The 27,608-nt window shown below is 35.0% G+C and overlaps 1 protein-coding gene across 1 annotated transcript in view; it reads right to left on the minus strand.

Moving 5' to 3' along the window:
* Positions 1–2,780: 2,780 nt before the first annotated feature.
* The window catches only part of TRPM7 (transient receptor potential cation channel subfamily M member 7), an 87,137-nt gene continuing 62,309 nt past the window's right edge, over positions 2,781–27,608 (minus strand). The window contains exons 27-40 of the mRNA XM_037502473.2: positions 24,708–24,772; positions 23,358–23,417; positions 20,464–20,554; positions 18,393–18,463; positions 16,917–16,951; positions 14,847–14,872; positions 12,729–12,779; positions 12,584–12,649; positions 11,711–11,994; positions 11,501–11,583; positions 11,138–11,343; positions 6,501–6,552; positions 6,292–6,398; positions 2,781–4,431 (exon numbers count right to left, since the gene is read on the minus strand). Coding sequence (XP_037358370.1) covers positions 4,301–4,431; positions 6,292–6,398; positions 6,501–6,552; positions 11,138–11,343; positions 11,501–11,583; positions 11,711–11,994; positions 12,584–12,649; positions 12,729–12,779; positions 14,847–14,872; positions 16,917–16,951; positions 18,393–18,463; positions 20,464–20,554; positions 23,358–23,417; positions 24,708–24,772 — 1,328 coding nt within the window. The 3' untranslated portion in view covers positions 2,781–4,300. The remainder of the gene's footprint in view (positions 4,432–6,291; positions 6,399–6,500; positions 6,553–11,137; positions 11,344–11,500; positions 11,584–11,710; positions 11,995–12,583; positions 12,650–12,728; positions 12,780–14,846; positions 14,873–16,916; positions 16,952–18,392; positions 18,464–20,463; positions 20,555–23,357; positions 23,418–24,707; positions 24,773–27,608) is intronic.

A 27,608-nucleotide genomic window follows, 5' to 3' on the forward strand; every position in this document is an offset into this window, starting at 1 on the left:
CCCCGCAATCCCCTGGCCTGTACCCCAGCTCTTGTATAAAAATAAATAAATCAATCTTTAAAAAAAAAAAGTACTGGAAAGCTGTCATGCTATTGCTGTTAAGAGGCAAGTTTTCCAAAACTCCAATTTTCTCTTGAAAGCTCAAATTTTAGCATTCACAATTACTGCCTCATTACAAGCCTTATACTATCAAGTACTAACGTCTGAATAACCCTGGTTTACCACTCAAAATTCTTTCAACTAGAACGAAAAGAATTGACTAGTTCCGTTTGAAATTCATAGTTACAGTAAGTGCTTTTCCTTAAATACCATATCATGATTTAGCAAAAGGTCTTGTGCATATTTTCTTTCACAGGAAATTGAAAATGTGTTAACAGGTTAAGATTAAATATTAACCTTTTTATCAAAGATATTTCAAATGAAATGGACTTAAGAAAATTTGGGGTATGAGGGAGAAGAACGACTATAGTTTGTTGTTACTACCTTAATTCATGCTAAGGTACCAGTAGTTTTACCCATCAAAACTCTCACTATAATGAAAAAGGCAAGTTATCTTAGAATTTTAAGTAATTTTGACCTTGAGTGCTCCTGGACAATGTCTTAGCGATCCTCAAAGATCTGTGGTCAACCTTGAAAACTATTGTCCTAACAGATCTGGTGATGACCATCAAAGATAACCAGATAGATATCTCCTGGGAGAAAATTATATAATGAAAGACACTTTTAAGGCAAATTAAGCAAATGTAATATATAATTCTTGAGTCCTAATTCAAGCATATTGTAAGAAAAAATTTGGGTGTGATATAGTTCTTGTATTTTAAAAACACATACTAAGATATTCATACTTAAAATAGAAGAAAAATTTCTTATTACGAGTGCCAAGAATTTCCAGGGGAAAACAAAGTATAAGGCTAAATGTTGGGTGAGGCAGACAGAGCATGAGTGAAAAGTACCCTGATTGGTGCCACTTACTGTGAGCGTGTAGGTTTTCTGAAGAATAACCACGTCCTCTCCCCCTCACCCATGCCCACTAAGGCAGATTCATGGACTCCAGGAAGAAACTCTGCTTTGAGCAGTTTTCAAGGAGCCTAAAAGAGGGAAAACATATTCTGGAGATCAGAATTATAGCTTGGGATTTTTTCTAAGAAAAAGCTCACTGATCATATAATATTGGAATATTCTATGGTACTTCTTTAACATGTAATTATTGAGCATCTATATTCCATGCTCTGAAGTCCAGCAGGCACTAAGGTAAATAAAAAAATAAGTAAGACAGTTCCTAATGGGTAATACAGTCTGGTTTTGAGAGGGACACAGTGGTTGACATTAGCCAAGTCCTAGTTATGATAGATGTGAGCATATGGGTTCATCAAATATAGATGTGTGTGCGACATAGCTGGGAAACCATCAAAACAGATATGGTAAATCAGGAGAACACAAAAATCCTTGCCCCTAGATGTATCATTTTCTGTAAATAACTGCTTGATCTCTTTTCTAAGTCATAAATAGCTATTTATTGGGTACTCTTGCTCAATCTACTTAAAACACAAGACTATCACTATGATCTATCTTCTTCAAGAGGAAGCTTGGTATTGTGAAAAAAATTAGGACTAAATTCTTATTTTTTTTTTAAAGATTTATTTTTTTATACAAGAGCTGGGGTACAGGCCAGAGGCGGGAGGGTAAGACAATTCACCAGAGACAGAGCAGGGAGCAGAGCAGGCAGATTGAATGAAGTACACTGCTGAGGGGAGCAGCAGGAGAGATAGGAGAGGTCTGCCTCGCCATTTGGGACTCTCCCTGGCCAGCTGGGAATCGAACCCGTGCTGCAGAGGCTGTGGACAGCTTCAGAATGCTGCGCTCAACCTGCTGTGCCACCGGGGAGGCATGAAAATTCATATTTTTTAACAATGAAACTTAACACAAACCATTTACCATGTAAGGTAAAATCCTAAGGGTCTTGCTTTCTGTGAAGAGTATTCTAGAAGGGCAAAAACAACTATGAAAGTAACCTAGTTCAACCTAAGGGTGGGAAATTTTCATATTTTCTGTACTTTTTGAAGTCTTTAACACAGGCCCCATTCTGATCAACATGCATCACCAGCTTATGAGCAGAGATGAATGCCAGCCAGCTTAATTCTAGTCTGCTACTAATTGTAAAATTAGTAATTTTTATATATGCATACATATAATATATAATATTTACATGTATTTTTACTATATAACATGTATATAACATGTATATGTAAAAATAATAACATATATATATGAATTTCAGTAAGGTACTTTACCTAATACCTTTCTATCTACAAAATGGGATAAAATAATACATATTTCAGGGGACTCCCTGGTCGCCTAGGGGTTGTCTTAGCATTATCACAATGGCCTACACGGCCCGAGTTCAATCCTGGGCCAGGGAGCTAACCCTGGTGCAACAGACCTCTCCTGTCTCGCCCCCGTTGTGCCCCTCAGCCGTGTATTTCAGTAGATCTGCCTGTGCTGCTCCAGACCCTGTTTCTGGAGAATCCTCTTAACCCCTGCACCTCTGGCCTACCCCTCAGTTCTTCTATGCATAAAAAAATAAATACATCTTAAAGAAAAAAATAATACCTATTTCATTACATTGTTATAAGAATTGAAGGGGTTAACATAAAGTACTTAAGAGTAATTAATGCCTGGCTTATATTAAGGGTTAAATGTTTGTAGTATTGCTATGGTGAAAATAACCAAGTTAAAACTAAACATCAACAGATAACCCACATTTCCATTTTTGGTCATAAGAAGAAACAGATTTTTAAAAAAGATGCAGTAGGAAACCAGGATCACTCTACACATTGTACAGGATATAAAAATCAAAAAGCACAGGTTTGCAAATGGTTCATTAAGAAAAAATACCTGACGACAAACTGATGCTCTGTAAATATCAGATAATTTCTTGGAATGATTAAACTCACTAAATATTTGTAAACAAGAATAAATTTATTTAATTTCTTTTTAGAGATTTGATGATATACAAAATGTATATAGTATCTTTAATACACTTTTTCTTCCCCCCCATCAATATTAAACACTATTTAAACAGCTTATCTCTTGTCTTTTCTGTATCTATGAGATACACTACTGAATACAAATAAGCTTTACACTGCTCCCTCCCAAATAAAAATTAAAATTAGTACCTAGAAAACAAAAAGAAAAAAAATCAAAGCATGAAACTTTAATCAGGGGAAAACCTTTTCTTGCTGTTGAGTATTCAACAATATCAGGGGCAGTTAAATTACATTTTATTAGCATAAAGTTGCATTGCAATCTCCCGACATCACATAATAATCCAACTCAATTAAATAAGTACCACAAAAAATTCATGTTCAGTTGTTCCTACACAATTTTAAATATATATTCAAAAGTTCATGTTTACATTCTGATTTGATATACTTGTCAATAAAATCTTTGGAAAAGTATGTAACTTCCAGGTTGACTCTGCAGATACAGATTAAAAAAAAAAAAAAATCACTTTAAGTTTTCCCATAAGGTAATGTCTCTTGAACAATGAATTAAGTTTCTCCTTTGATAGATTTAGGTCATACCAGTCTACCATGTCTTTCATTTAACAATGACTTGATAAAGCAATTGTTTTTTTTAAAAACTGAATACCATTGCACAATTTGGGCTCTATTTAACAAAAAACTGGCTCTACCTCTAAATATGGAGCCTAATCCTGATTAATAAAGTTCCTCTTAGAAAATGGTTTTCAGCTTAGGCTTCTTGTATCCCTGTGAACCTACAACTATAACAAGTCATCTTTCCTGTGGCCAGCAAGAATTTAGCTGGAAACTAGTGACATCATCACTGAACACTCAAACACTCGAGGAAGACGTCTGACTGCCAATTAACCAAATGGCTGGGTGATTTCTTCATTTTGCTAGCTGAATGGCAGTAAACCAGCTGCCAATAAAATCTGCACAGACACCTAACTTTGGTTAATGTATTGCACCGAAAGAGAAAGGGCATCACCCCCCCATCTGAACAAAGTCAAATGAAATCCTCTGCAAAAAGAGCCCTTTAAGAAATTATAAATACTAATTTTCTTTACCTTAAGAATTTTACAGTTACCAGCTGTATCCTACAGGGGGTTCCTGACTGATTAGCTTAACCAGGTCAGTAGAATACTGACCTTTAAACCGCACTAGATTCATCATATTCAAACTGCACACACTTTCCATATTACCAAACTCTTCCTCCTGAAGGAAAAGTGACACTAACATTTTGGTGAGGTGTAGGCAAAACCAATGACTCAGTAACATTACAACATTAGACGTATAGAATTAGTGGATTCTGATTCTTTGGTGGAACTTCCAGACTGAAGAGTCAATTCTGAAGGCTCATCCTGGGGAAATATCATCTTATCAGGTGTATAGTCATTCCTCTTCAGATCTATGTTCACAATCCCCAACAAAAGAAGTTAAAAAAAAAAAAATTAGAATTTCTTAGAAACAGAGACTCAAGAACATTTTCTAAATCATTTTTGGTCACATTTATTTTTTTGTTATAAATTTATTACAAATTCAGTAGCTACAAAATGTATATACATAAAAATTAAATTCATTCACTCACCAAATAAGTATGCTATGACCATGAGTCAGTAACTCATGTAAGTATGGGAACATAGCAATAAACAAGGCAAACAAGTTTTCTGCTCTCATGGAGCTTATATTCTTGTAGGTGAAGGAAAAACAGGAAAATGACAAAATTACATGTAGTAACAAGTGCTTCAAAGAAAAGTGTGCTAATCAGATGGGAGATGGTATATGTGATATGGGAGATGGCATACAGGAGATGGGAGATGGTATACAGTGATTCTTTTAGGCAGGGCAGGACAAGAAGCCACAGGAGTTTACAGCTGAGTCAAAATCTGAATATTGATTGAGAAATGACACACAGAAGCTTAGGGAGGGTGTTTTAGGCAGAGGGGAGGTAAACTGCAAAGACTGTGAGAAGGAAATGAGAATGTGTGTTTTAAGAGGCAGGAAGACAGTGTGGTTTGCCTATAATGAAAGAGGGGAAGACTAGCAAATGTAGTGGAATAGCAATTAATGGCCAAGGGTCCTCAAACTACTTCCTATGAGCCAAATCTGGCTTGCTGACTATTTTGTAATACTGTGACAACAGTGCTGCCTGTTTTATCGGGATGCAGTCTCACTCATTTGTTTAGACTATTTATGGCTATTTCTGAGCTACAAAGGGTAGTTGTGACCCATATGGCTCACAAAGTATAAAACACTTTGTACCTTGCATTTTACAGAAAAGTTTGTTGACTCCTGACTTATGGGACACAAGTTCTGGTAAGGAGGACAGGTTACAATGAAAATCCACAGGAAAGTAATGAGCAGTCTTTAGGAAGAAACAATCTCATTTGTTTTAAATGAATATTCTGATTATCATGTGAAATCTTGTTAGTGGGGGCAAGTGGGAAGAATCCAAAAAACAAGGTGGCGGCAGTGAAGATAGAAATAGATGAATTCTAAGGAGATTTCATATTAGAGTAGATAGAATTCAATAGATTGGCTCGGAGAGGCAAGAGAAGAGAGCAATTGGCTAGCTTTCAGGTTTTGAGGTCAAACAATGGTGTAAACAAAATGAAAGGGGTGAGCAGGGTTTTGTAGGTAGGGGTGGGAGATGGCAGTCAAAATTTCTGGAAAGGGCATATTACTAAAAGATGCTTTATGGTATACAAATAGAAATGTGGGCAAGTGAATATGGAAATAGGAGCTGAGAATTTACGTCTTCAGATATATTTGGTACTATCAGAATGTAGACTGCAATTGTAGGTATGGAATAAGATGGAGTCACTTTGGAAATTATAAACATGACAGTGTTTGCAGAAATGGAAAACAATGTAGTAATATAAAATTTATAATGTAAACTAACCACAGAACATGCATATAGCCTTACATTTTCATCTTATATCAAACAGCTATATGTTGCTTGGCATTTATGACAGTCCCATAACTCCTCATTAATCTTGTCAGTATTCAAAATATGACTAAGCTCCACTGAGAGCAGGGACTATATCTGTTTAGTTTATTATTCTACTGTCAAACATTTAGTATGATTCCTGGCATCTAGCAGACACAATAAATATGTATTAAATGAATGAACTTGTGCTTTATAAGTAAAGACAGAGACCCATTTACATATAAAGATATGCTTTTGTGTGCCTCTGGACTTCGGAGATAATGTAGTAACCAACTTTGTTAAAACTTTATGTGTTATACTGATTAAGAAAATGTTTACCTGGAAGTTTAAGTTTTCGACAACAAGAATTACAATGATGTTTTGCTCTAAAGTTTTTTATTGCATCTTCTCCTAGATTTGCTGGGCCAAAAACCATATCACAGGACCTGTGAAATTGGTAGTTAAAAAAAAAAAAAGATAGTTTATGTGAATGGAAATGTGGAATTTGAGATTATAAAAATGACAAATCTAATTATTAAACTTATTACCTCTTCTCTTCTGCTTTTATCACAGATGGGTCAGTCAAATTTTCACCCACGCCTTTACATATAAAGAAATATTTATATAATTAATACACTGACATTTGCATAATAAAAATCTAAAAAAAGACTTCATAGCACCATCAACCATTACAATATTATTCAAGAGTATAGTATTCTCTCTCTTGTTATTTCCTAACTTGACTAATAACATCAACTTTGCACCATGGAACCTGTGATGTGAATGATAGTTCAAGTGTCAGAGTTGGTAGGTAGGCATGTGAGATCCTGATTATACCAGTTTCTAATAAAACAAGGCTAATGTTGCAAGCACATTATCTCAAGTAAAAGATCTACATAATCTGCCCTTGTTTTACCTTAATTAGATACATAATGGAGTAATTCATCTATTTTAAAAAGTGTTTTGGATTAAAAAAAAAAATCATGCACTAACAAAGGAATATTTTACTGCAAACATTTGGATTCCATAAAGAGTAAGAGTAGGAACATGTTCCTTCACTTCCAGTCCTGTGATAAGTAGGGTTAAATCTTTCTAGTCTCTCTTATATATTTATTCACATAAAGAATACATACTGACACCTGAATGATCATAAATATTTACTCCATTAGAATGAAATCTAATAAAGTGGTTACATTTTCACAATAGGGAAACCAGAATTAAAACATGATCCTACTTTCTTCTCATCAGTATGGTAAAGATTAAGAACATTCAGTACTGGAGAGATTATGGAGAAACAGGCACTTGCATACAGTTCTGGGTATGAGTTCCTTTATTTAGGAAAAGTAACTTGGCAGTAATATTGAAACTATATAACTCTCTTCTTATAAGGCAACTTAGGAAACTATCTTATGGAAGGAGAAGTAACAGTACATCACTATATCTATTGCATCACTGTATATCACAGGTTGTAGCAAAAAAAAAAACCAAAAGCCTAAAAAATAAGGTGACTGCATCAATAGAGAATGTAAATCAAGCTAAATCTCCCCTTACTACAGACTATAATTTATCTATTAAAAGGAGTAACTCAGATTTATCAGTAATGAGCCAGAAGATGTCCCTAATATACTCTTTTTTTTTTTTTTTTTTTTTTTTATTAAATTTTATTTTTATATTCCCCCATACAATTGCAAACGCCCCATTCTGACCCCAATCCTTCCCTCCCGCCCCCCACCCCCAAAAAGTGTCTCTGGTTCATAGTTTTTTTTGTTGATTTTGATTTTCACTTTCTTATATTCATTTTCCTGGTCCCTTATTTAAGTTTCTAGATTCCTGCTATGAGTGAGACCATCCGGTATTTTCTTTTTCTTTTTGGCTTATTTCGCTGAGCATGATCCCTTCCAGTGCCATCCATGTTGCTGCAAATTGCATGTGTTTATCTTTTTTGAATGCTGAGTAATATTCCATGGTATATATGTACCACATCTTCTTGATCCAGTCATCTATTTTTGGGCATTTGGGTTGTTTCCAAAGCTTAGCTATTGTAAACAGTGCTGCTATAAACATAGGAGTGCAGGTGCTCTTTGGAATTGATGTTTCTGTGTCCTTTGGGTAAATACCTAGGAGTGGAATTGCTGGATCATATGGAAGCTCTATGTTTAGTAGGTCCAGAAATCTCCACACAGCTCTCCATAATGGTTGGACCAGTTTGCACTCCCACCAACAGTGCACAAGAGTTCCTTTTTCTCCACATCCGCCAACATTTGTTGTTGCTAGTTTTTTTAATATGTGCCATTCTCACTGGTGTGAGATGGTATCTCATGGTAGTTTTGATTTGCATTTCCCTGATTACAAGTGATGTTGAACATTTTTTCATATGTCTGTTGGCCATTTGCATTTCCTCTTCAGAGAAGTTTCTTTTTAGCTCTTCTGCCCATTTTTTGACAGGATTATTTTCTTTGTTGTTGCTGAGTCTCATCAGCTCTTTGCAGATTTTTGTGATCAGTCCTTTATCATTAGTGTTGGGGCAAAAATGTTCTCCAGTTGGTGGGGTTTCTCTTTGTTTTTGTTATTGTCTCTTTTGCTGTGCAGAAGCTCTTTATTTGATGTAGTCCCAGCTGTTTATCTTTCTCTCACTATCACTGCTTTACAGACACATCACCTAATATGTGCTTTACAGACACATCACCTAATATACTCTTAAGTAGAAAGTGAAAAAACATAAACACACACACACACACACACACAGAGTCTCCATTTGTGTCTCTATCATCAGAGGTAGAGAAAGAAAGGCAACGCCACTTTGTTTATTATGTTTTCTATATTGTTTAATTTGTTCCTAGTAAATGTCTAAAGTATTTCTATGACAAAAGGGCTCCATGAACGTATTATGCAGAGAGCATCATAATTGCTCTGCTCATTGAAAATAACTGCCATCTGGGCCTCCCTAGTGGCACAAGGGATTAAGTCTCAGCACAAGGGATTAAGTCTCAGCACTATGAAGCAATCTGCAGGCACTGCAGCATGAGGTCAATCCCCTGTCAGGGAGGTGACCCACATGGCACAGCAGACCTCTCCTGTCTGACTCGTTGCTTCATTTCATTTAGTCTACCTGTTCTGTTCCTACTCTGTCTTTGGTGAGTCCTCTCACCCCCCACACCTCTGGTCGACACCCCAGTTCGTGTATGCATAAATAAATAAATCTTAAAAAAAAAAAAGAAAAGAACTTTCATCTTTTAAATTAAAACAGTTTAAACAAAATCTGTTTGGCCTCAGCTCCTATGCATGTTTGAAGATAACTAAATGATACTTATTTAAGAATATATCTTAACTAAGATCCTTTTTACTAAATTGGGTTGGCCTGTCCAATAATAAACATCACAATTTTGGATATACTTATACCATTTAATTTATATGAAAAAATACAAATTTTAAAAACACAAAAATACAAATTTCTGCTTTTCAACAGATCTTTTATGTTTGTATTTATATAGTAAAAGAAGTCTTCAAGTCATAAGTATTCTAAACAATTCTTACATAATTCTGAAATCTGGTCTGTGTTGACATTTGAAATTAAGGCTATTAATAGTGAAAGTATTATCCATTCAGAACTGGTAAATTGCTCAATTTTCTTTCCTTTGGCCTTGCTGTGAGTCTGCATAAATTATTACTATAAGCAAATCTGTACTCTTCCAACCACAATTTCTTTCTTTTTCTTTTTCTTTTTAATTTTTTAAAAATTATTTATTTATTTATTTATTCATACATACATACATACATACAAGCACTGGGTACAGTTGGAGGCACGGGAGGGTGAGAGAATTCACCAGAGTCAGAGCAGGAAGCAGAACAGGCAGAAGGACCAAAGTACACTGCTGAGGGGAGCAGCGGGCGGCAGGAGAGGTCTGCACGCCATGTGGCAACCCTCCTCCAGTGGCCGGGGAGCAGCCGGGGATTGAACCGGTGCTGCAGAGGCAGTGGGCAGCTTCGCAACCCGGCGCTCAACCGCTGTGCCACTGGGAGGCCCAATTTCTTTCTTTTTCTTTACATATGAAGGGTCCGTCTATAGAGATGACAGCCAGTTTTCCTTTCTAGTATATATGTTACTCTTCAAATGCTGAAATCTATTCCCCAGTTCTTGAATCTGGGCTATCCTTATCACTTGGACTTGACCAGTAAAATGCAGAGTAAGGGATCTGGGCCAGTTGTAGGCCTACGCCTAGGAGTTTCTACTTTTTCTCTGGAGGATGTTCTGCCATGTAATTAGTCTAATGTGAAACTCCAAGTCCAAGTTTCTAGTCATGCAAAGAGGATACTTGGTACAGAACTGTGGAATCCAGCTTACAGTGAACAGAGACTTCAATATTTGGCTACAGTCAAACTCTGCTAGCTCATCTGCAGTCATTTGAGTGCTCCAAGAGGAAGCACTGTAGGAAAACCCATTTCCACTATGCTCCATTGAAATTTCTGAACTAAGGAAAATGGCTATTTTAATCCACTAAATTTTTAGGTACTTTAGTTCACAGTAAGAGGTAACATAAGCAACAGGAACAAGAGAGATAAATGTTACTGGTTTTTTTTATTTATTTTTTTAAAGATTTGTTTGTTTGTTTGTTTGTTTGTTTATGCATGCATGCAAGCAAGCACTGGGTACAGCCAGAAGCATGGGAGGGTGAGAGAATTCACCAGAGCCAGAGTGGGGAGCAGAGCAGGCAGAAGGACCAAAGTACACTGCTGAGGGGAGCAGCGGGCGGCAGGAGAGGTCTGCGCGCCACGTGGGACCCTCCTCCAGTGGCCGGGGAGCAGCCGGGGATTGAACTGGCGCTGCAGAGGCTGCACGCGGGCAGCTTCGCAACCCAGCGCTCAACCGCTGCGCCACTGGGGAGGACCTAAATGTTACTGTTTTAAAGAAACTATCGTTATACTTCTAAAAGACTAAGGCTGTATCTTAGAGTAGAATGAGATTTCCCCATGTTTCTGCCTATCCATATTACCTAAGTAACAATGAAGATAACCAATTCCCACTATTCACGGTCTTAATGGCTATATGTTATTGACTTGCTTTTTATAGTTTTTACTGTCTAAGATTTTACCTGCCTATAAATTAGTAATTTCTGTATATCATAACACACAAAAATGTGAGAATTTACAGAACATTTTTACTTTAGAAATGCTTCAATAAATTTACCTTGTAAATCAAGTACCAGTAACTCCCCTCTTGTATATTCATAAGTCCAGTGACTAAAGGCTAGCATGATCTCTTCCAGTGTATTAGTTGGAATAATCTCATCACCATTATTATTGTTGTATTTTCTAAATTCTCCAGTCATACATTCTTCCACAGCAAACCACTGACCAGCTGAATGGCAATACAGCAGGAAAACTTCAAGGAACCTTATGAAAAAATAATAATAGTTATTACTAGTAGTTTGTTAGTAAAATTCAAATTGATCTTTAAAATGGCAAATAATTAAATACTCAGTACCAATAATGAAGTCAAGAGAGAATGTTATCCACACAACTAAGACCCCAGAAAAATTTAAACATATACCTTGGAGAATATGGTATGGATTTGGGTTTCATTTGGTTGAAGGCAAATGTGAGCTTTTGTGCTGCTCTCTGCTGTTGAATTTCCTACAGAAAAGAAAAAACAAACCCTTTTCAACATTTGAAACCAAGCTTTTATTTGGTTTATCATACTTCAGGTGTGAAAACAAGAAGCTCAAATTATGTTCCACTGTATGTGTTCATTAGCACTTACTCTGAGACAGAGATGCAGAACTGTATCTTCTTTATAAATACTTGACCATGTGTTAACCACCTCAGGAAGGAAAGATTTGATAATATAAAGATGGCCTGATTTGAGGATATCGTGTTCTGACCAGGTACACTGTACTTTGACAGCTCTTCGTAAACCTCCTCCCATCTCCTCTTTACTTAAAAACTCTATTTTGGCACAAAGCCCTAACTGTGACCAAGACGACATGCTGTTATTCAGTATGGTGGGCGAACTCTCTTCCAAGCGATACACTGTCACAGGCTCACCTGCAACATGAATGCACACATTTAAAGTTAAATTATGACTTTAAAAAATGACAGGTGGTATAAAAATTGACAGCTATATTTGGGTCAGATTAAGTAAGGCATTGAGATGGACTACACTGTAGTTTTAGAAAAGAAATTTAAAAGCAACAAATAATCAGAAATCAAGAATCTACTATTTCTAACTTCATGCATATTCAGCAATGGTACACATTTTTGAAATAGCAAACATTCTGACAGAAGATTAAAACTATTTGTTTCGCAAATTCTCTACTGTCAATTTATCTATACCTTTATTACTAAGCAATGGATCAAGAACTTTTCCAAATTAAGACTATACCTCTGCTTCTGAATATGCCAGTAATAGAGCAAATCAATACTTCTGATGCTACCTGACTTTTGTAGTTGTCAGGCTAAGAATTTATATGAAATTAACACTTCTTAATGCGAGTCCTCTTGTAGTTTTAGTCCGTGTAGTCCATCTCAATGCCTTACTTAATCTGACCCATGTCTGTAATACAACTAAAAATCACATATTAATAATAATAATGAGTTTAATTTCCCTTTTAATTTCTTTACTTTGTAGATTTACCTCTTGGAGGCACTGGTGTGAATGGAATGCTCTGGGATAACCTCATCAAGTTATTTCTTTCCACAGCTGCATAAAAATGAGAGAGAAATAATAAACTTCCTGAAAGTTCAAAATATTACTAAATTTTGTTTTTAATATTACTGACCTGAGTAATAGTAATTTGTATCCATAACTGGCTTAAATGGAGAAGCAAGTCCTAAAATGGCAAATAAACAAATAAGACACTTTTAAATGTACCTTTGCAGCATATCTTTTTGTTCATTCTCATATAAACATTCTAAATTTCCTTCCTATAAGCTCTCCTCACAAAACAGGAAAAAAATTAATAAAATATGTCTATCATGTGCTGTTATTCTTTTTTATTATGCCAGATTAATGCATTCAGACATCTGGAAGGGAAAGCGCACACACTCTCCTTTCACAAACTGCATCCCTTCCATACTTCGCACTCAAAAAGAAAAATCTTTTTTTTATAGATTTATTTATTTACGCATACAAGAACCAGGGTACGGGCCAGAGGTGTGTGTGTGGGGAAAAGGGGGTGAGAGGATTCACCACAGACAGAGTGGGAAACAGAATAGGCAGACAGACCGAAACACACCACTGAGGGGAGCAGCGGGCAAGACAGGAGAGGTCCGTAGTGCCATGTGGGTACCTCCCTGGCCAGGGATTGAACCTGTGCTGCAGTGGCTGCAGATAGCCTCGTAGGTTGCATCTTAACCCCTTGCACCACCAGGAAGGCCCCCAAAATAAAAATATCTTTTGGTCTTGGACTTTTGTGTTCTGGGGCCTGGTGGCAGAATAGAAAATAGACTGAAGGGAGTCCAAACCGGTATATAAAAACCTTTTTGGTAATAACTACATAGAATGTGTCTATGCTATGCCTTAGCAGTCCCACTCCACGCCTATATCCAACTTAAAATAAATATGTATGTTTACCAAACATCATCTACATGAATGCTTTTAGCAGCACTATTCACAAAGGCTATACACTGGAAATCACTGAAATGTTCATCATACAGTAGAATGGATAAATTCAATACATTTACATCACACAAGAAAATGCTGCAGATTATGAGCATGCACAAACGACCACTACACACAGCGATATTGATGAATCTCATAAACAGGTTAGGAGGAAGAAGTCAAACGAAAGAGTACATATTTTATGATTCCATTTATGTATTTCATACATAACCATACACTCATGGGTAGACAAAAGTAATCTACAGTGTTAGTTAGGCATAAGGGCTGTAACAAGAAGAAAACACAAACAGCTGGGATATAGGCAATATTTTAAGACCTGATTGAGGATACATGGGCATGTTTCATTAGTGAGAATGCACTGGAATGGAGGCTTAGCTGTACTTTCCAATATAGTTAAGATCTAACCTAAAGTTATTGACAGGTACTTGAAAATTGCAACTTTAAACAAAATGGCAAAGTGAAACCAGGTCTGTAAATGTTATTTTGTTCAACATAATTTAATGTTGATTAAAAATTCCCAGTCCTGTGCCTCTTTGGTGGCGCAGGGGTTAAAAATCTCAGCACTATCAAACTATTGCCACCCACTGAAGCATGAGTTCAATCTCTGGCCAGGAAGCTGACCCACATGGCACAGGAAACCTCTCCTGTCTTGCCCACTGCTTCCCTCAGCAGTGTATTTCATTAATCTGCCTGTTCTGCTCCCTACTCTGTCTCTGGTGAATCCTTTCACCCCCTGCATCTCTGGCCTACACCCCAGTTCTTGTATGCATAAAAAAAAAATCCTGGTCGTGGCTGATGTTGTTGAAATGATGTTATTTGAGCACCTGTTGAATGCCTGTTGTACACTTCAATAAGAAGTTTTAAAAAAAATGATGAAAATCTGAACCAATTACTGAACATACCATCAGTAAGATGTATGTTGGAAGATAAATTTCAGAGTTATTTGAGAGTCGAATGCAACAGGACTTTGTGAATGCAAGTTAAACACACTCCCTCTCAAGTTTTCCAAGATGACTGATGGAGCACTATTCACTAGGAATCTAAGAAAAGGAACATGCTAACAGATATGACGGAGGTGACAGAAATGAGAGGTCGTCATTTACATGGTGAGTTCATGTACATTAAAAAGAAACTAGCTAAGGAAACAAACTTTAACTACGTTGGCCTTTCAAACATGAAGTCTAAAGTTTCATACACCTGGGATAATGTGGTATTTGCTATAACAGATCCTATGCGATTCTCAATTTTTTACATTAATCCTACTACTTGGACTTACCATTTAATGTTCCTTCTTCAGATGGTCTAAAGAAACAACAAAGATATAAGTTATATCACAATATTAGTTTTGGCTACCATATAAATTTTTAATTTATGAAGTTATTATGATTATTTAATACAGTAATATTGAAGGAATTCTGAAATTCAAACTCCCTTTTAAGTATTTGCCAGTTCCCTTAAGCCAATGCCAAATTCATACATACATATGTATATAACAAGTTATAGCTACAATTTATGCCTATATATAAATATTAGTACAGTGTTGCCAAGCTGAAGGTTCAGTACTAACAGAGTAAAACAGTTCATGAGTTTCTATTTGTGGAGATTTGTCCCAGTACGATAACAATGCCTTGACGTAACTTTGCAGGATTCAGGATTCCAAAGATAGTTTTAACAGAATTGATGGGCAACAAATTGAGAGAATAGAAATAAACATCACTTTGCAAAACTAAACTAACAACAACAAAAAAATTGTCCAAAGTCGATTCCATGTGAATGTTCTATTAATTCCATGAATTCTAATGTAAACTAAAGAGACGGGGATAGTGAAAAGTAAAGTAGAATGAAATAAAACGTGTTAGAAGCTTGTCTCCCATTATATAGCTCTGTGGCCTTTGCTAAGATAAGGTATAGAACCTCTGCAATCTCTTAACAATTCTTACATTCTAACTGACCCCGATGTTTCCAGTTGACTTTTACATTAATAATATAAATATTTCGACTAGCAACATTCCTGTTGGCTGCCAATAAACTCCTTTTTTTCTTAGCATTGCAAAAGTGCCAACCAATTCTACTTTTCTGAGTCCTTCTATGGGTGAGCATTCTGTAAGACAATATTATCTTGTTAAGACAACTGAATTAGCATCAAGTACCTATTCTATATTTAGTCTTTTGTTCTGGTTATTAAGGACACTATTCTCTGATCAGGTATGAATATACACTGGTCTTTCCTGTCATTCAGGAACAGGATACCTAAGAATTTGCACAATTGCACCTGTTTTATTTCTATATATTCATAACTATTTCTGTTGCACAGAGGAAATGGGGAAAACATAGAATATATAATAATAGAATATATAATAATTTCCCTCAAATTGGTTTCCCTTTTAAAGTAGTTCACATCAGAGAGCAACACTACTATGTTTCCAATACCACATGGGTATCAAAACAAGGTGACTTTTTTCTTAAAAACGAAACTTGCAACATGACTATAGATCTGAGGTATACAGGAAGGGATGGGGTGGGAGAAGGCTCAAAACAGGAGGGAAGAGCACAAGGGACTGTGGTAATGGTTCATGGGGGCTATGGTGGTGGGAGAACAACAGGGACTACACCTGAGGGGAGAATCCAAGTACTGTACAAAAATGATGTAAGAAAATAAATTTGGATAAAATTAATAACAAAACAAAACAAAATAAAAAACAAGGTGACCTTTTTTCATAACGGCCTATGGAATTTTAAAGTACTTATTCCCTGACTGGAAACACAGAGATTATCTTTGATTCTTCTTTATTATTTTTAATATCTACTGAAAATTTTTACTTTCTGGGACTCATTACTTGTCAGATAGTCTTTTTTTCCCACTTTCTGATGTGGATTACCAATTTTCTAATGGCTCTCTGTATGCAGGCTTTCTAACACATACTGTGTGTTACTATTCTAATCATTAAAGCCCTTTCCATAAGCAAGTACAAATTTTTTTTGATAGAATTATAGGCAGAGAAGTTAAACAAGTACAAAGCCAGTGTCAAGCAAGTCTCTGAAATTTATTCAAGAGCAAGTTGGAAACAAAGCTAATAAAACAAAACTATATCAATATAAGGATATTTTAATAATGTTGTAATTTACTAAGACTAATTATATATAACTATATAAAATTACAAATTCAAATCCACATTAACTCATAATAAACTACATTAACTCATAATAAACAAGTTCTCCAATTTCTTCAAAGTAGACAGCTGCTAAAATAATCACCAACCATAAAAGTAGTATTAAAAAGAGCAAAACCAAAACAACATTTAATAACTACACTCTACAAGCTAAAGATGAGAAAATGCTTACTCACATATCTCTGTTTGGTGGTCTATCTTGTAACCAATCCTTTAGTCAAAAACAAACATAAAAAAAGGTTAAAAGAAAAATCCCTAGATGAAGCATAACCATTTAACTCTTTGTTTTCTACAGCATATTTTAAGAAGGGCTTAAAAATTATTAAGTCCTTGTCTCATACAACTTAATAAATTGAAGTAAAAATCAGGAGCTGTTCCATTAAGGTGGAATAAAGACGTTCCTGACTGTTATTTCCTATAACATAATTAATCTAAATCTTTAAGGGCTTTTGCTTCTGATACTTTTCTTCTTTTAAAATACACATTTGTTTCTATCACCCTACAACTAATGTGTCCCTTGCCAACAGAAAAACTATAAAGAAAACATTTTAATTATGCAAACTGTGAACAATGTGCACAGGATTTTTATTTTATGATTTTATAACAATGTTTCTAGGTATGAATTTATTTTTCCTCCCCCAACTTGGAACTTATGCTGCCTGAATCTGAATCTTCAGGTATTTCATTAATTCATCAAATTCTAAGCCTTTTATAATCTCTTCAAGTTTTGCCTACTCTCTCAAGACCAATTAATTATATACATTTTCAATGTCTATATTTTTGAATAGGTTTTCCACATAACTATAATTCTATGTTACAGTCAGTTCCAACTGAGTAACTCCCTGTTCAGCTGTGCCTAATCTGTTACTTTAACCACCATTTGAGTAATTTTTTATTTCCAGATTTTCAAAAAATTTTATAATCTTTTAACAGTATCTCCTTTTTTTCATTTTAATCTTTGTGTTTAACCACTTTAAACACATCTTGTTACCAACAAGTCTATGTTATTGTGTAAGTTGTTTTTGTGTAAATTGACCCCCAGTTGCTACATAATTTGTCATTTTCATTGGAATTTTATTTGTGGGAAATTTGTGCAATGTAGGTTGAGAATGGATCCTTCCAAAAGGAGAATTTGTTACTGTAAAGCTGTGTTCACTAACCCTCTATGCCACTGAAAAAAATTTTTTAATAACATGATTTTTACAAATTACAATCTGCATCTGCTTATAGCAGAATGTAAGTTGTTATTTTCTTGACAATCTAGGATAATTATGAACACTAACTTCTCTATGTTACTATAAAGGAGAAATGTTTTTGCTTTCCCCCAAGTTATTTGTCTTGGTCGCAAAGTCCGCTTTTAAAGAGTATTTGCAAAATTAAGTATTATCTCAATTAGCTGGGAAAATGACTCAGATAATTAGTTTGTAGTCAACCAAAAAAGGATTCCTGCCTTTCTTTCAGCATAAGTTTTTCTCTAAAAATTCCCTACTTTACTACTAGAAGAAACTCTTTTCTATAACTGCTACCACTCAGTGATGTCAGTTCTCCAAGGCAAATTTTTTTAAAAGCTAGATCAAATAAAGTATCACCTTTTAGCTCTTCTCAAATATGTATTTAAAAATATGCATTTGCTTAAACTGAAATGTACAAACCGGTAATAAAGCTGCTTTGGAATCTACTTCATGAATTTCTTCTGTAGATGGTCTTCTACTGCTCCTTTCCACTTCAAAGAAAATTAAAAAAAAAAAAAAAGTTATACAGCTGAAACTTTTAAAATACCAAACTAACCAACACACTATGTGTTTCTAGACAAGTGTAACTTTCATAAGATAACTTCTTGCCCAAATGCTACTCAATGTAAGAATTACATGAGAATCATGGGCTTCTTGGTAGGATATTAAAATTATTCATTAATATTTGTGAAAGACAGTAAGAAACAAAAAAGCATATGTAAAAGGTTTTCTTCTTTCCCTCTTCCCAAACTTCGTTTGTATACTTATGGAGTATTTTACATTTTTCTATATAACCTCTTCTTTTTCTCCTTCTTAGTTCTTTTTAACAAAAATGGTAGTATATTATTTATTTTGGGGATTTTTTTGTTGCTAGTTAAAACTTTAAGTATTAAAACTTTTCATATCAGTGCACAGAGAGCTTTATTTTATTTTTGAATGCTACACTGAAGTTCACATTATGAATAATACAATTAATACAACATATTAAACCAAACTCCTATTGGTGGGCATTTGGTCTGGTTTCAATCTCCTGCTATAATAAACAGCGTTGTAATTAATGATCTTATACATACAGTAGTTTCACTTATAGAAAAAAACAAAATAGTTCATCTTTTCACTTGTGTTTTAAGATGCCTTTGCTATCTTGTTTATCTTAAAAAAAATTGAGAATTGCACTATCTCAATAAAAATAGTCAGAATGTTAAATCATAAACTAACACAGACACCACTTACAACTTTTTGATTCGATAAAGGAAAATTTAAGGATGAACAGTAGAGGTAAATCTTCAGGACAGGAGTTGCATTCAAAGTGTAGATAGCAGAAAGTTCAGTTTGAAAGTATATTAGAAGACTCTGGGGCCAAACTTTTGAAGATGATGAAAATGACAGAATACATCTTATACCTTGAATATCTTTTAAATACTTTAATAAAGTAGCAGAGAATCTACTATTTATCTAACCAAAATGATGATATATCTATACTGGTGGAAAAAGTAAAGACGCTTGTGTTTTGGGAACAGAACGCTTGAAAATAAAGACTTTAATACTTTCCTTCTTTAGTGGGAGGTCAACAGGTATTACTTAAAACTGAAACATGAGGATGCAACACCAAGAGCAAGCTAACTTTAGAAATATACACACTATCTGAAAATAATGAGTTTTATTATTGCCTTTCTAAGCTGCCTACCATTTCTTTTTCTTCCATTCTTTTTCTCTGGCTAGAATGTTACATAGAAACACTTACTGCCAGAATCCTTGTGCACAATTTTGGGCTTTCCATAGTTCATTATGAAGTATAATGCCTGTGGTAACTTCTTGTAGATATCTTTTATTCATACTAACGAATCCCCCTTCAATTGTTATTTGCTAAGACTTTTAATTATGAATGGATGTTATTTCATCAAATGCCTTCCTGCAGCTACTGAGATAAGCATGACTCTTCTCCTTTAATCTGTTGTGATCATTCATTAATAATATTTTAAAACAATAAACCAACTAGTACTCCTGTAATAAACTTGACTTGATTATGACACATGCAGCTGAATTCTGTATACCAAAAGAAAATGAAAAAGGGAAATGATGGTGAGAAGGACAAGGCACTGCTATTTTTATTAAGGAATCTTATGAAAGTTGTAGGTCTTCTTCAACTTTATAATTTACTCTCCCAACTTTTTGATTTCATACACACATAACTTAAACTCATTAAAAAAAACATGATATGGAACATCCACGCATGATGGATTGTGAAAGTTAATTAGCAGATTTGTAGAAAGCAATGTTTATATTACACCTTTAGGGACTAAACAATTTGTAAAAAATAGTGAAATGTTAGGATTATTTGTAGTACACTGTCACAGTAATCATGATGAATCAAAATCTCATTTTCTGACTCCTAAAATATTCATTATGCAAGTGTGTGATGCATATAAAATACATATAAAATGAAAACAAATATATTTACTAACATAATTCAAGCAGTTAACAATCTCACCTGGTTTTGAATGAGAAACGGACCTCTTATTACACTCAGTAAATCCAGTATGATAACTGATGTGCTTCAAAGTGTCATCAGGAGTATCATTCTGTGTATTGTACATAAACATAATTTTAAAACAAATGAACTGAATTTTAAATCATAGTTCAAAGTATTATCAGAGTCTTTGGCTATTTAGCTCACCATGTTTTATTCTACCTGGATCCAAAGGGTGAATTACAAATTAGTTATTTTCTTCAATTAGTTAATCTTAAATACTGCATCATAACACTATCTTATTTTTCATAAATCCATCTGAAGTATATTCACAGTAATTCAAGTTCATAAAACATTTAAGGAAAAACAGGAGACCATGGTGAGAAAAATAAAACATTTTGCACTATCATTGGCACAGTGATAATACTTTTTGGGGTCTTGGTAACTTATTAATTTGCATTAGCTGTTTATATAACAAACATCTACCCAGTCATTATTTTATTTGTCAAATTTCAACTTTTTCAAATTTAGATTGACTCACTGTGCTTTAACTTTTTACATCCTTCCCTTAATATTTTCTATTATTTGTATGTTTGGAGAGTCCTCATGATTTTACTGGCTTAATAATATTTCTGTTTTCTTAAGTTTTTATGGTTTGAATTTTTTCATTTAAGTATGGAATCCATCTGAGCTTATAAAGTATGAGACCATAAACATATTTCCATCCAATTGTCCAGTATGCATTTACTGACAAAACATCCCCCTTCTCATCAATTTCTAATCCAAGTCTTCTAAATAAATACTCATTTGCAAAACAGTTATTTCAAAATCACCAAAATGTTTTTGCTTAATATTCATGTTTCAAGTATTCTATCTGTATGTTAATTATCTAAACAACTAATTTTCCCTTTCTTCTTTTTACCTATTCATTTTTCCAGATGAACTAATAACTTAAACTAAACTAACATGGGGACATTCTGACACCTTCATGTTGTTGTCTCTTTTCAACTAAACAGGTCACACTATTAAGGAACTTTAAAATATTTCCAAACCTCTGCCACTTCTCAGGAACAAGCTTTAACATATTACTACCACAAGTAAATATTTTCATTAAATAGGTTTAACTTGTATCTCATGAAATTAAGCTTTTCTATCTTTAAAGATCCACACTCTTCACATTATAGCTGATATATATAGCTAAGATTGAGAAGGCTATCCTTTTTCTATAGTCACAAAAGAACTCTAATTTCCATATTGATGTTAGTTGGGTATTTCTGCAAACCAGTTCTAGCTATTTTTTGTTTGCTTTATTTGTTTTAAGTATCTTCAAGACTATATATCCTTCGCTACAGTGACATATCAGCTTCATAGACCCACTTAGGACAAATTGTAGTCTGTGAGTGACTGATAGTTAAGTTTCATGAAATTGTAAAATTCCAAAATAGAAAAAAATCTTGTAATGTGTCTTCTCCTGGAAGGGGTCTATAGTTTTTTTTTAATCAGACTTTCAAAGTGTGTATAACCCGTAAATGGTCACGATCTCAAAGTCTCTCATCACCATGAGCTTATTATTCTGAGCTTTTAAAATCTTTTTCTCTAATTACTCAAAATTGTTTAATTCAAACACAACCACCACTTTTCTGCTACTTCACAGAAACTTGTAATTTCTTCTTGTATATACCAAGAAGTTATCTGCTCGCTTAAACATTTGAGCTCCTGCCTTAAGTTCATTTAACAGGTTCGTCATTAGAAGGTGAAATCAGTGGGGAAACCATAATGCTTAATCTTTCCTACTAAGGAATGTCCATTTATCCTAAACTGTTTCTTACATCTATTGTGTGCTTCACAACAGCAAAATGATGCCACCAGAGTGTGGTGACACAATAATTTCAACTGCTGTTGTGATAACTTGTTAAAGACATTTTAAAAGTTCAACTAAATAAAAGTAGTGAATGACAGTCTAAGAGTATTTGTGAATAAAAATCAAGAGAAACAGAGATACTAAAAAGAATATTTAGGAAGTAAAACCAGTCAGACTTGGCTACTGACTGAATGGGAGAAACAGGAGTATAGTTTTGCCCTGGTAAACCAGAATGTTGATGTTATTATCCAAGGAAGGAAGTACAGCATTTACCGAATAGGGAGATGATGGTGAATTGGAGGTTTCAACATGTTGAGTTTCAAAACTATAAATGCTCCAATTAGATAGCAGTGCTAACCTTTCACTGATGTGGAATCAGGTCAAAAGGATAGTCAGACTCACTCTAAAGATTTACTTTTTGTATATCCATTCCCAGTCCTTAGACTAAAGACTACATAGAAAATACTGTGATCTCATGCAAAGGATTACATAGCTGAAGTCAAATAATACACTGGGTATGGATTTTTAACAAAATGCTATTTGCATATCGAAGAGAGTAAAAAAATTTCACAAAACTTAAAATAACTCCAAATTATAAACAGCTTTACTAAAACTTATGTAGGTTCATAAAAAATTCAATTTATTTATAAAATTCACTTTAATTAAATCCTGCTCTAGAAAAATCCTACATGAAATGTAGCCTTATTATACCTACATTTCATTATAAAACTAACTTTGGGAGAGATCTGTTCTTTCCACTTCATATCACTTTTTATTTCTTTCTTCTTCCCTTCTTTCTCTCTTCATCATCATGTGTCAGCTATGGCTATCTATATGTACTGAACCAATTTACTCAGTTCTCTCCTCCTCCAGGCATTATTTGCAATGGAAAATTCAGATCTTTACAAGTACACCAGAGAATTAAAATGTTTAGAAAATACTATGCAAACTATAGTCTCATGATAGGTCTGCTGAACTATTATCTACTTTTTTCATTTAAAGACATGAATATTTTAAGCTGACTTTATTTCCACAAATATTAAAGAGACTTTACCTGGTATCTAGGCATCTCTGTATATTCCATAATAGTATTTCTTATATCATTCTGCTCTTCCTATTTGAAGTAAGAAATATAAACTTAAAGGCAAATACAGAAAGAAAAAGACCCCATGTAACCATTACATCTCAGTTTTATCATGTAATCACCAATTAATGTCCAGTTACTCATTTTAATATAACACCTCAATCAGAAATAAACCATTCAGAACATAAATATGAGCATTTATCATCAAAATACACTTTAATACGTAGGGTAATAAGTAATTTATTTTGACAACAATTATCCAATTAACGATGAATCACATGAGAAAAAATCATTCATAGAAATTTTTACATCACTATAACTTCTTTGGCTTTTATCTTTAGGAATAAACTTGTTTTCGTTGTACTTGCCATCTGATCATTTCCACAACTTAAGTGCTTTTTTTTTTTTTTTTAAAGATTTATTTTTCTTTATTTATGCATACAAGAATTGGGGAACTGGGTACAGGCCAGAGGTGCATAGGGTAAGAGGATTCACAAGATAGACAGAGTAGGTAGCAGAATAGGCGTACCTACTGAAATACTGCTGAGGGTAAGAGCGGGCAAGACAAGAAAGGTCTGCTGTGCTATTGTGGGTTAGCTCGCTGGCTGGGGATCCAACTCATGCCGCAGTGACAGCTTGATAGTCCTGAGACTTTAACCCTGTGCCACCTGGGAGGCCCAAGAACTTAACTTGTTTAAGATGGAGAAGATTAATACCTCCAGGTTCACTTATAGAGTATATAGCCTTATTACCAAAAGGCACTAAATAGTTACAGGTAATTTATGACAGCAACAGTTAAGAAATAAAAACTAATTTGCAGGCAGGAAGTGCACCCTTTTCATCACTTTTCTATATCTCAAAACTTATTTAACAAATAATTATTTAATATCTTACATTTCACATCATATCTTGTTACTGGCATATTCTGCTTTTTACTGCTAGTATACAGGTTCCCTAAGAACCAGTTATGCTTTAATAAACTTTGGGGCCTGGAAAAGAATTGAGCTCAGTAAGTATTTATTCAGTGAAAAACATATAGGAAGAAGCATTTTTAAAAAGAGGTGTTAAAAAGGTGTTTTTTTAATCTCATTTAATTGAAACATGCAAGTTCATTTTATATTAAATTGAGGAATTTTTAAATATTCCTCAAGTTCTGTTTTCTCTTTTTGAAACTGTGTATTGCTTCAAATATTTGGGATAATCATGTTGATATTAAAACTGAATGTTTACTGAAAAAAAAAAAAAGTTTAAGTCTACTTCGAACAAACCCCCAAAATAGTGAAATAAAATCAAATTGTAACATTATAAGGATTTACTTACGGATATTTCTTTCATCTTGCTTGAGGTTTCTTTAAACTTTTGTAAATCCATGCTATCTCGGTGTCCTTAAAAAGAATTGTAAAAATGATTACAACAATAAATTTGTTTTTCTTTTTTTTTTTATTATTTATTTATTTATTTATTTATTTTGTTTGTTTGTTTGTTTATACATGCACTGGGTACAGTCAGAAGCGCGGGAGGGTGAGAGAATTCACCAGAGCCAGAGTGGAGAGCAGAGCAGGCAGAAGGACTGAAGTACACTGCTGAGGGGAGCAGCGGGTGGCAGGAGAGGTCTGCGCACCATGTGGGATCCTCCTCCGGTGGCCGGGGAGCAGCCGGGGAGCAGCCGGGGATTGAACCGGCGCCGCAGAGGCCGCGGGCAGCTTCGCAACCCAGCGCTCAACCGCTGCGCCACCGGGGAGGCCCAAATTTGTTTTTCTAACCTATCAAAATAAAGGGTTTCCAAAATAAAATTATTGCCTAACGTCTATACCAACAAGTGTTTTATAGTGCTTTTCAAGTAATTTTCTTGGCTTTGCAGCTTCCAGTAGCTTTTTTGATAAATACTGAAAATAGCTGTCAAGAAGAAATATTAGTCCAGTTTACAGTAAGAGCAAAGCAAAAGGCATTCTAAAAGAATCCAGTATAGGGGCCTCCCCGGTGGCGCAGCAGTTGAGCGCTGGGTTGCAAAGCTGCCCGCGGCCTCGGCGGCGCCGGTTCGATCCCCAGCTGCTCCCCAGCCACCGGAGGAGGGTCCCACATGGCGCGCAGACCTCTCCTGCCGCCCGCTGCTCCCCTCAGCAGTGTACTTCGGTCCTTCTGCCTGCTCTGCTCCCTGCTCTGGCTCTGGTGAATTCTCTCACCCTCCCGCGCTTCTGACTGTACCCAGTGCATGTATAAACAAAACAAACAAACAAAATAAATAAATAAAAACATGCCTCTATTAAAAAAAAAAAAAAAAGAATCCAGTATATACTGTGAAATAGAAAGACTGAGATTAAATAGAAAAATGGTGGTGTTACAGATTATTAACACTAAACAAGACTCATGCATTACATATAATACTCATAATACACATAAATATGCATTTACTGATAAATATATATCCATCCCACTGACAAATATATTAACAGACTAAAATACATTTAAAAAAAATAAAGTGGGATAGATTTTATGTAGCAAAAATTGTCTATAAATCTACAATGAACTCCACATAGTGTAGCAGTAGAAATCAGTTTGCTCAGAACACTCAGATAAATTATAATTGCTGGACTTAACATGGAGATTTCACATGGCCATAAATTTATTCTGTGAACAATCTTTATACACATTCCATAACCAGGTATATTTCTAGGTAATTAAAATAAATGTAAAAGATGGTTTGGAAGCCACTTGATTAAAAAAAATCAAATCTGATGAGAGATAAGGCCTTTTTCATATTTTTGGAACATTCTGGATATCACACTAACCCAAGTTGTTTGCTAAGAACTTTTTGTTAATCTTTAATAATCTAAAAGGAAGACTTTTGGAATGCCATATTCTCCCAAATACGAGGGACTTAGCTAGCGCTATAAAATCTTCCTTCTTCAACTTTTCCCTCTTCATGACACACTGCCAGCATTTAAATATACTAAGTCTCTAATGTCATTAAAAACAAAACAAAATATCATAAACATATACAAACCACAATGTTAGTTATTTCTTCTTGGTTTCCCTACCACACTTTATTTAGAGTTATCCCCAAGTCACTCTCAGTATATCCACCCACTCCCGTCTGCACTTTACTTCACTAAAATCTGGCTTCTCCCTTTTTTACTCCCTGAGACAGTTTTCACAAAAGTCAATAATATGTTATCATAGCCAAAATAAATGTTTTACAGGCGCTTTCTGAGGGGTAAGAATGGATGATTCTTTTGACATGCTGTCCTCTCTGGGTATATAAATGGGTCAGCTATATATATTCACTTTCCAAGTAGAGCTCAGGTTTTCCCTATTGTCCTGATACAATTAACTAGTAGCCCTTTCATTCTCAAATGGATGAAAAATTAAACAGTAACCCTGTTTATAAGTCATTGCTCTTTTCCAATTATCTCTACCTTCCCCTGTATCTTTCTATTGTTCTCCAAGTACCTGACACTTAGTAATCACTCAGGTTTTCAACAAAACTTGATCAAATACAGCAGAAGATCTCAAATTCAAGAAGTCTAATGTCTTTCACACAATTGTTGTTGTAGTTAATTACACCAAAGAAATAAATGCCAATATAATTATTATAGCCCAATTCAACCATTTTCCCTATTTGATTCCTTTACAAAAAATTAGAACTGGTTTGGCCACAAGGCGTGCTAGGTTTTTGCCAGCTCAGCGGGTCATTGGGATTCCAGGTCAGTGGAACAGTTCTCCTGTCACCATATAAATATGAATTTTTGGAGGAGACGTCATCAACATGGCGGCAAGGAAACGCTGCGAGTAAGACCTCCCATTAAAAAAAAAGTTAATAGGGAGGAAAAGCAGCAGGTCCCTGAGAGAACTGGGACATGGAAGATAAACGGGCGACTCTGGCAAACTGCTGGAAGAAGAAAGCTGCCATAAAAGAGGACTAGAAGGGAGGAAAGCTCAGAACCCTGCTACCCTCCCCCACCCACAAAGTCGGGACTCTCCAACAGAAAGGAAGAAAAAAAAAATTAGAGCAATTGGGGCCTCCCTGGTAGTGCAAGGGGTTGAGAAGCAATCTGTGAAGCTGACCGAAGCCTCTGCAGCACGAGTTCGATCCCTGGCCAGCCAGGGAGCAGCCCACATGGCGCAGCAAACCTCTCCTGAGTAGCCCGCTGCTCCCCTCAGCAGTGTATTTCAGTCATTCCGCCTGTTCTGTTCCCCACTGTGTCTCTGGTGAATCCTCTC

This window comes from Talpa occidentalis, unplaced genomic scaffold, assembly GCF_014898055.3.
Source record: "Talpa occidentalis isolate TD23 unplaced genomic scaffold, MPIMG_talOcc4v2.1 talOcc4.11, whole genome shotgun sequence".
NCBI lineage: Eukaryota > Metazoa > Chordata > Mammalia > Eulipotyphla > Talpidae > Talpa > Talpa occidentalis.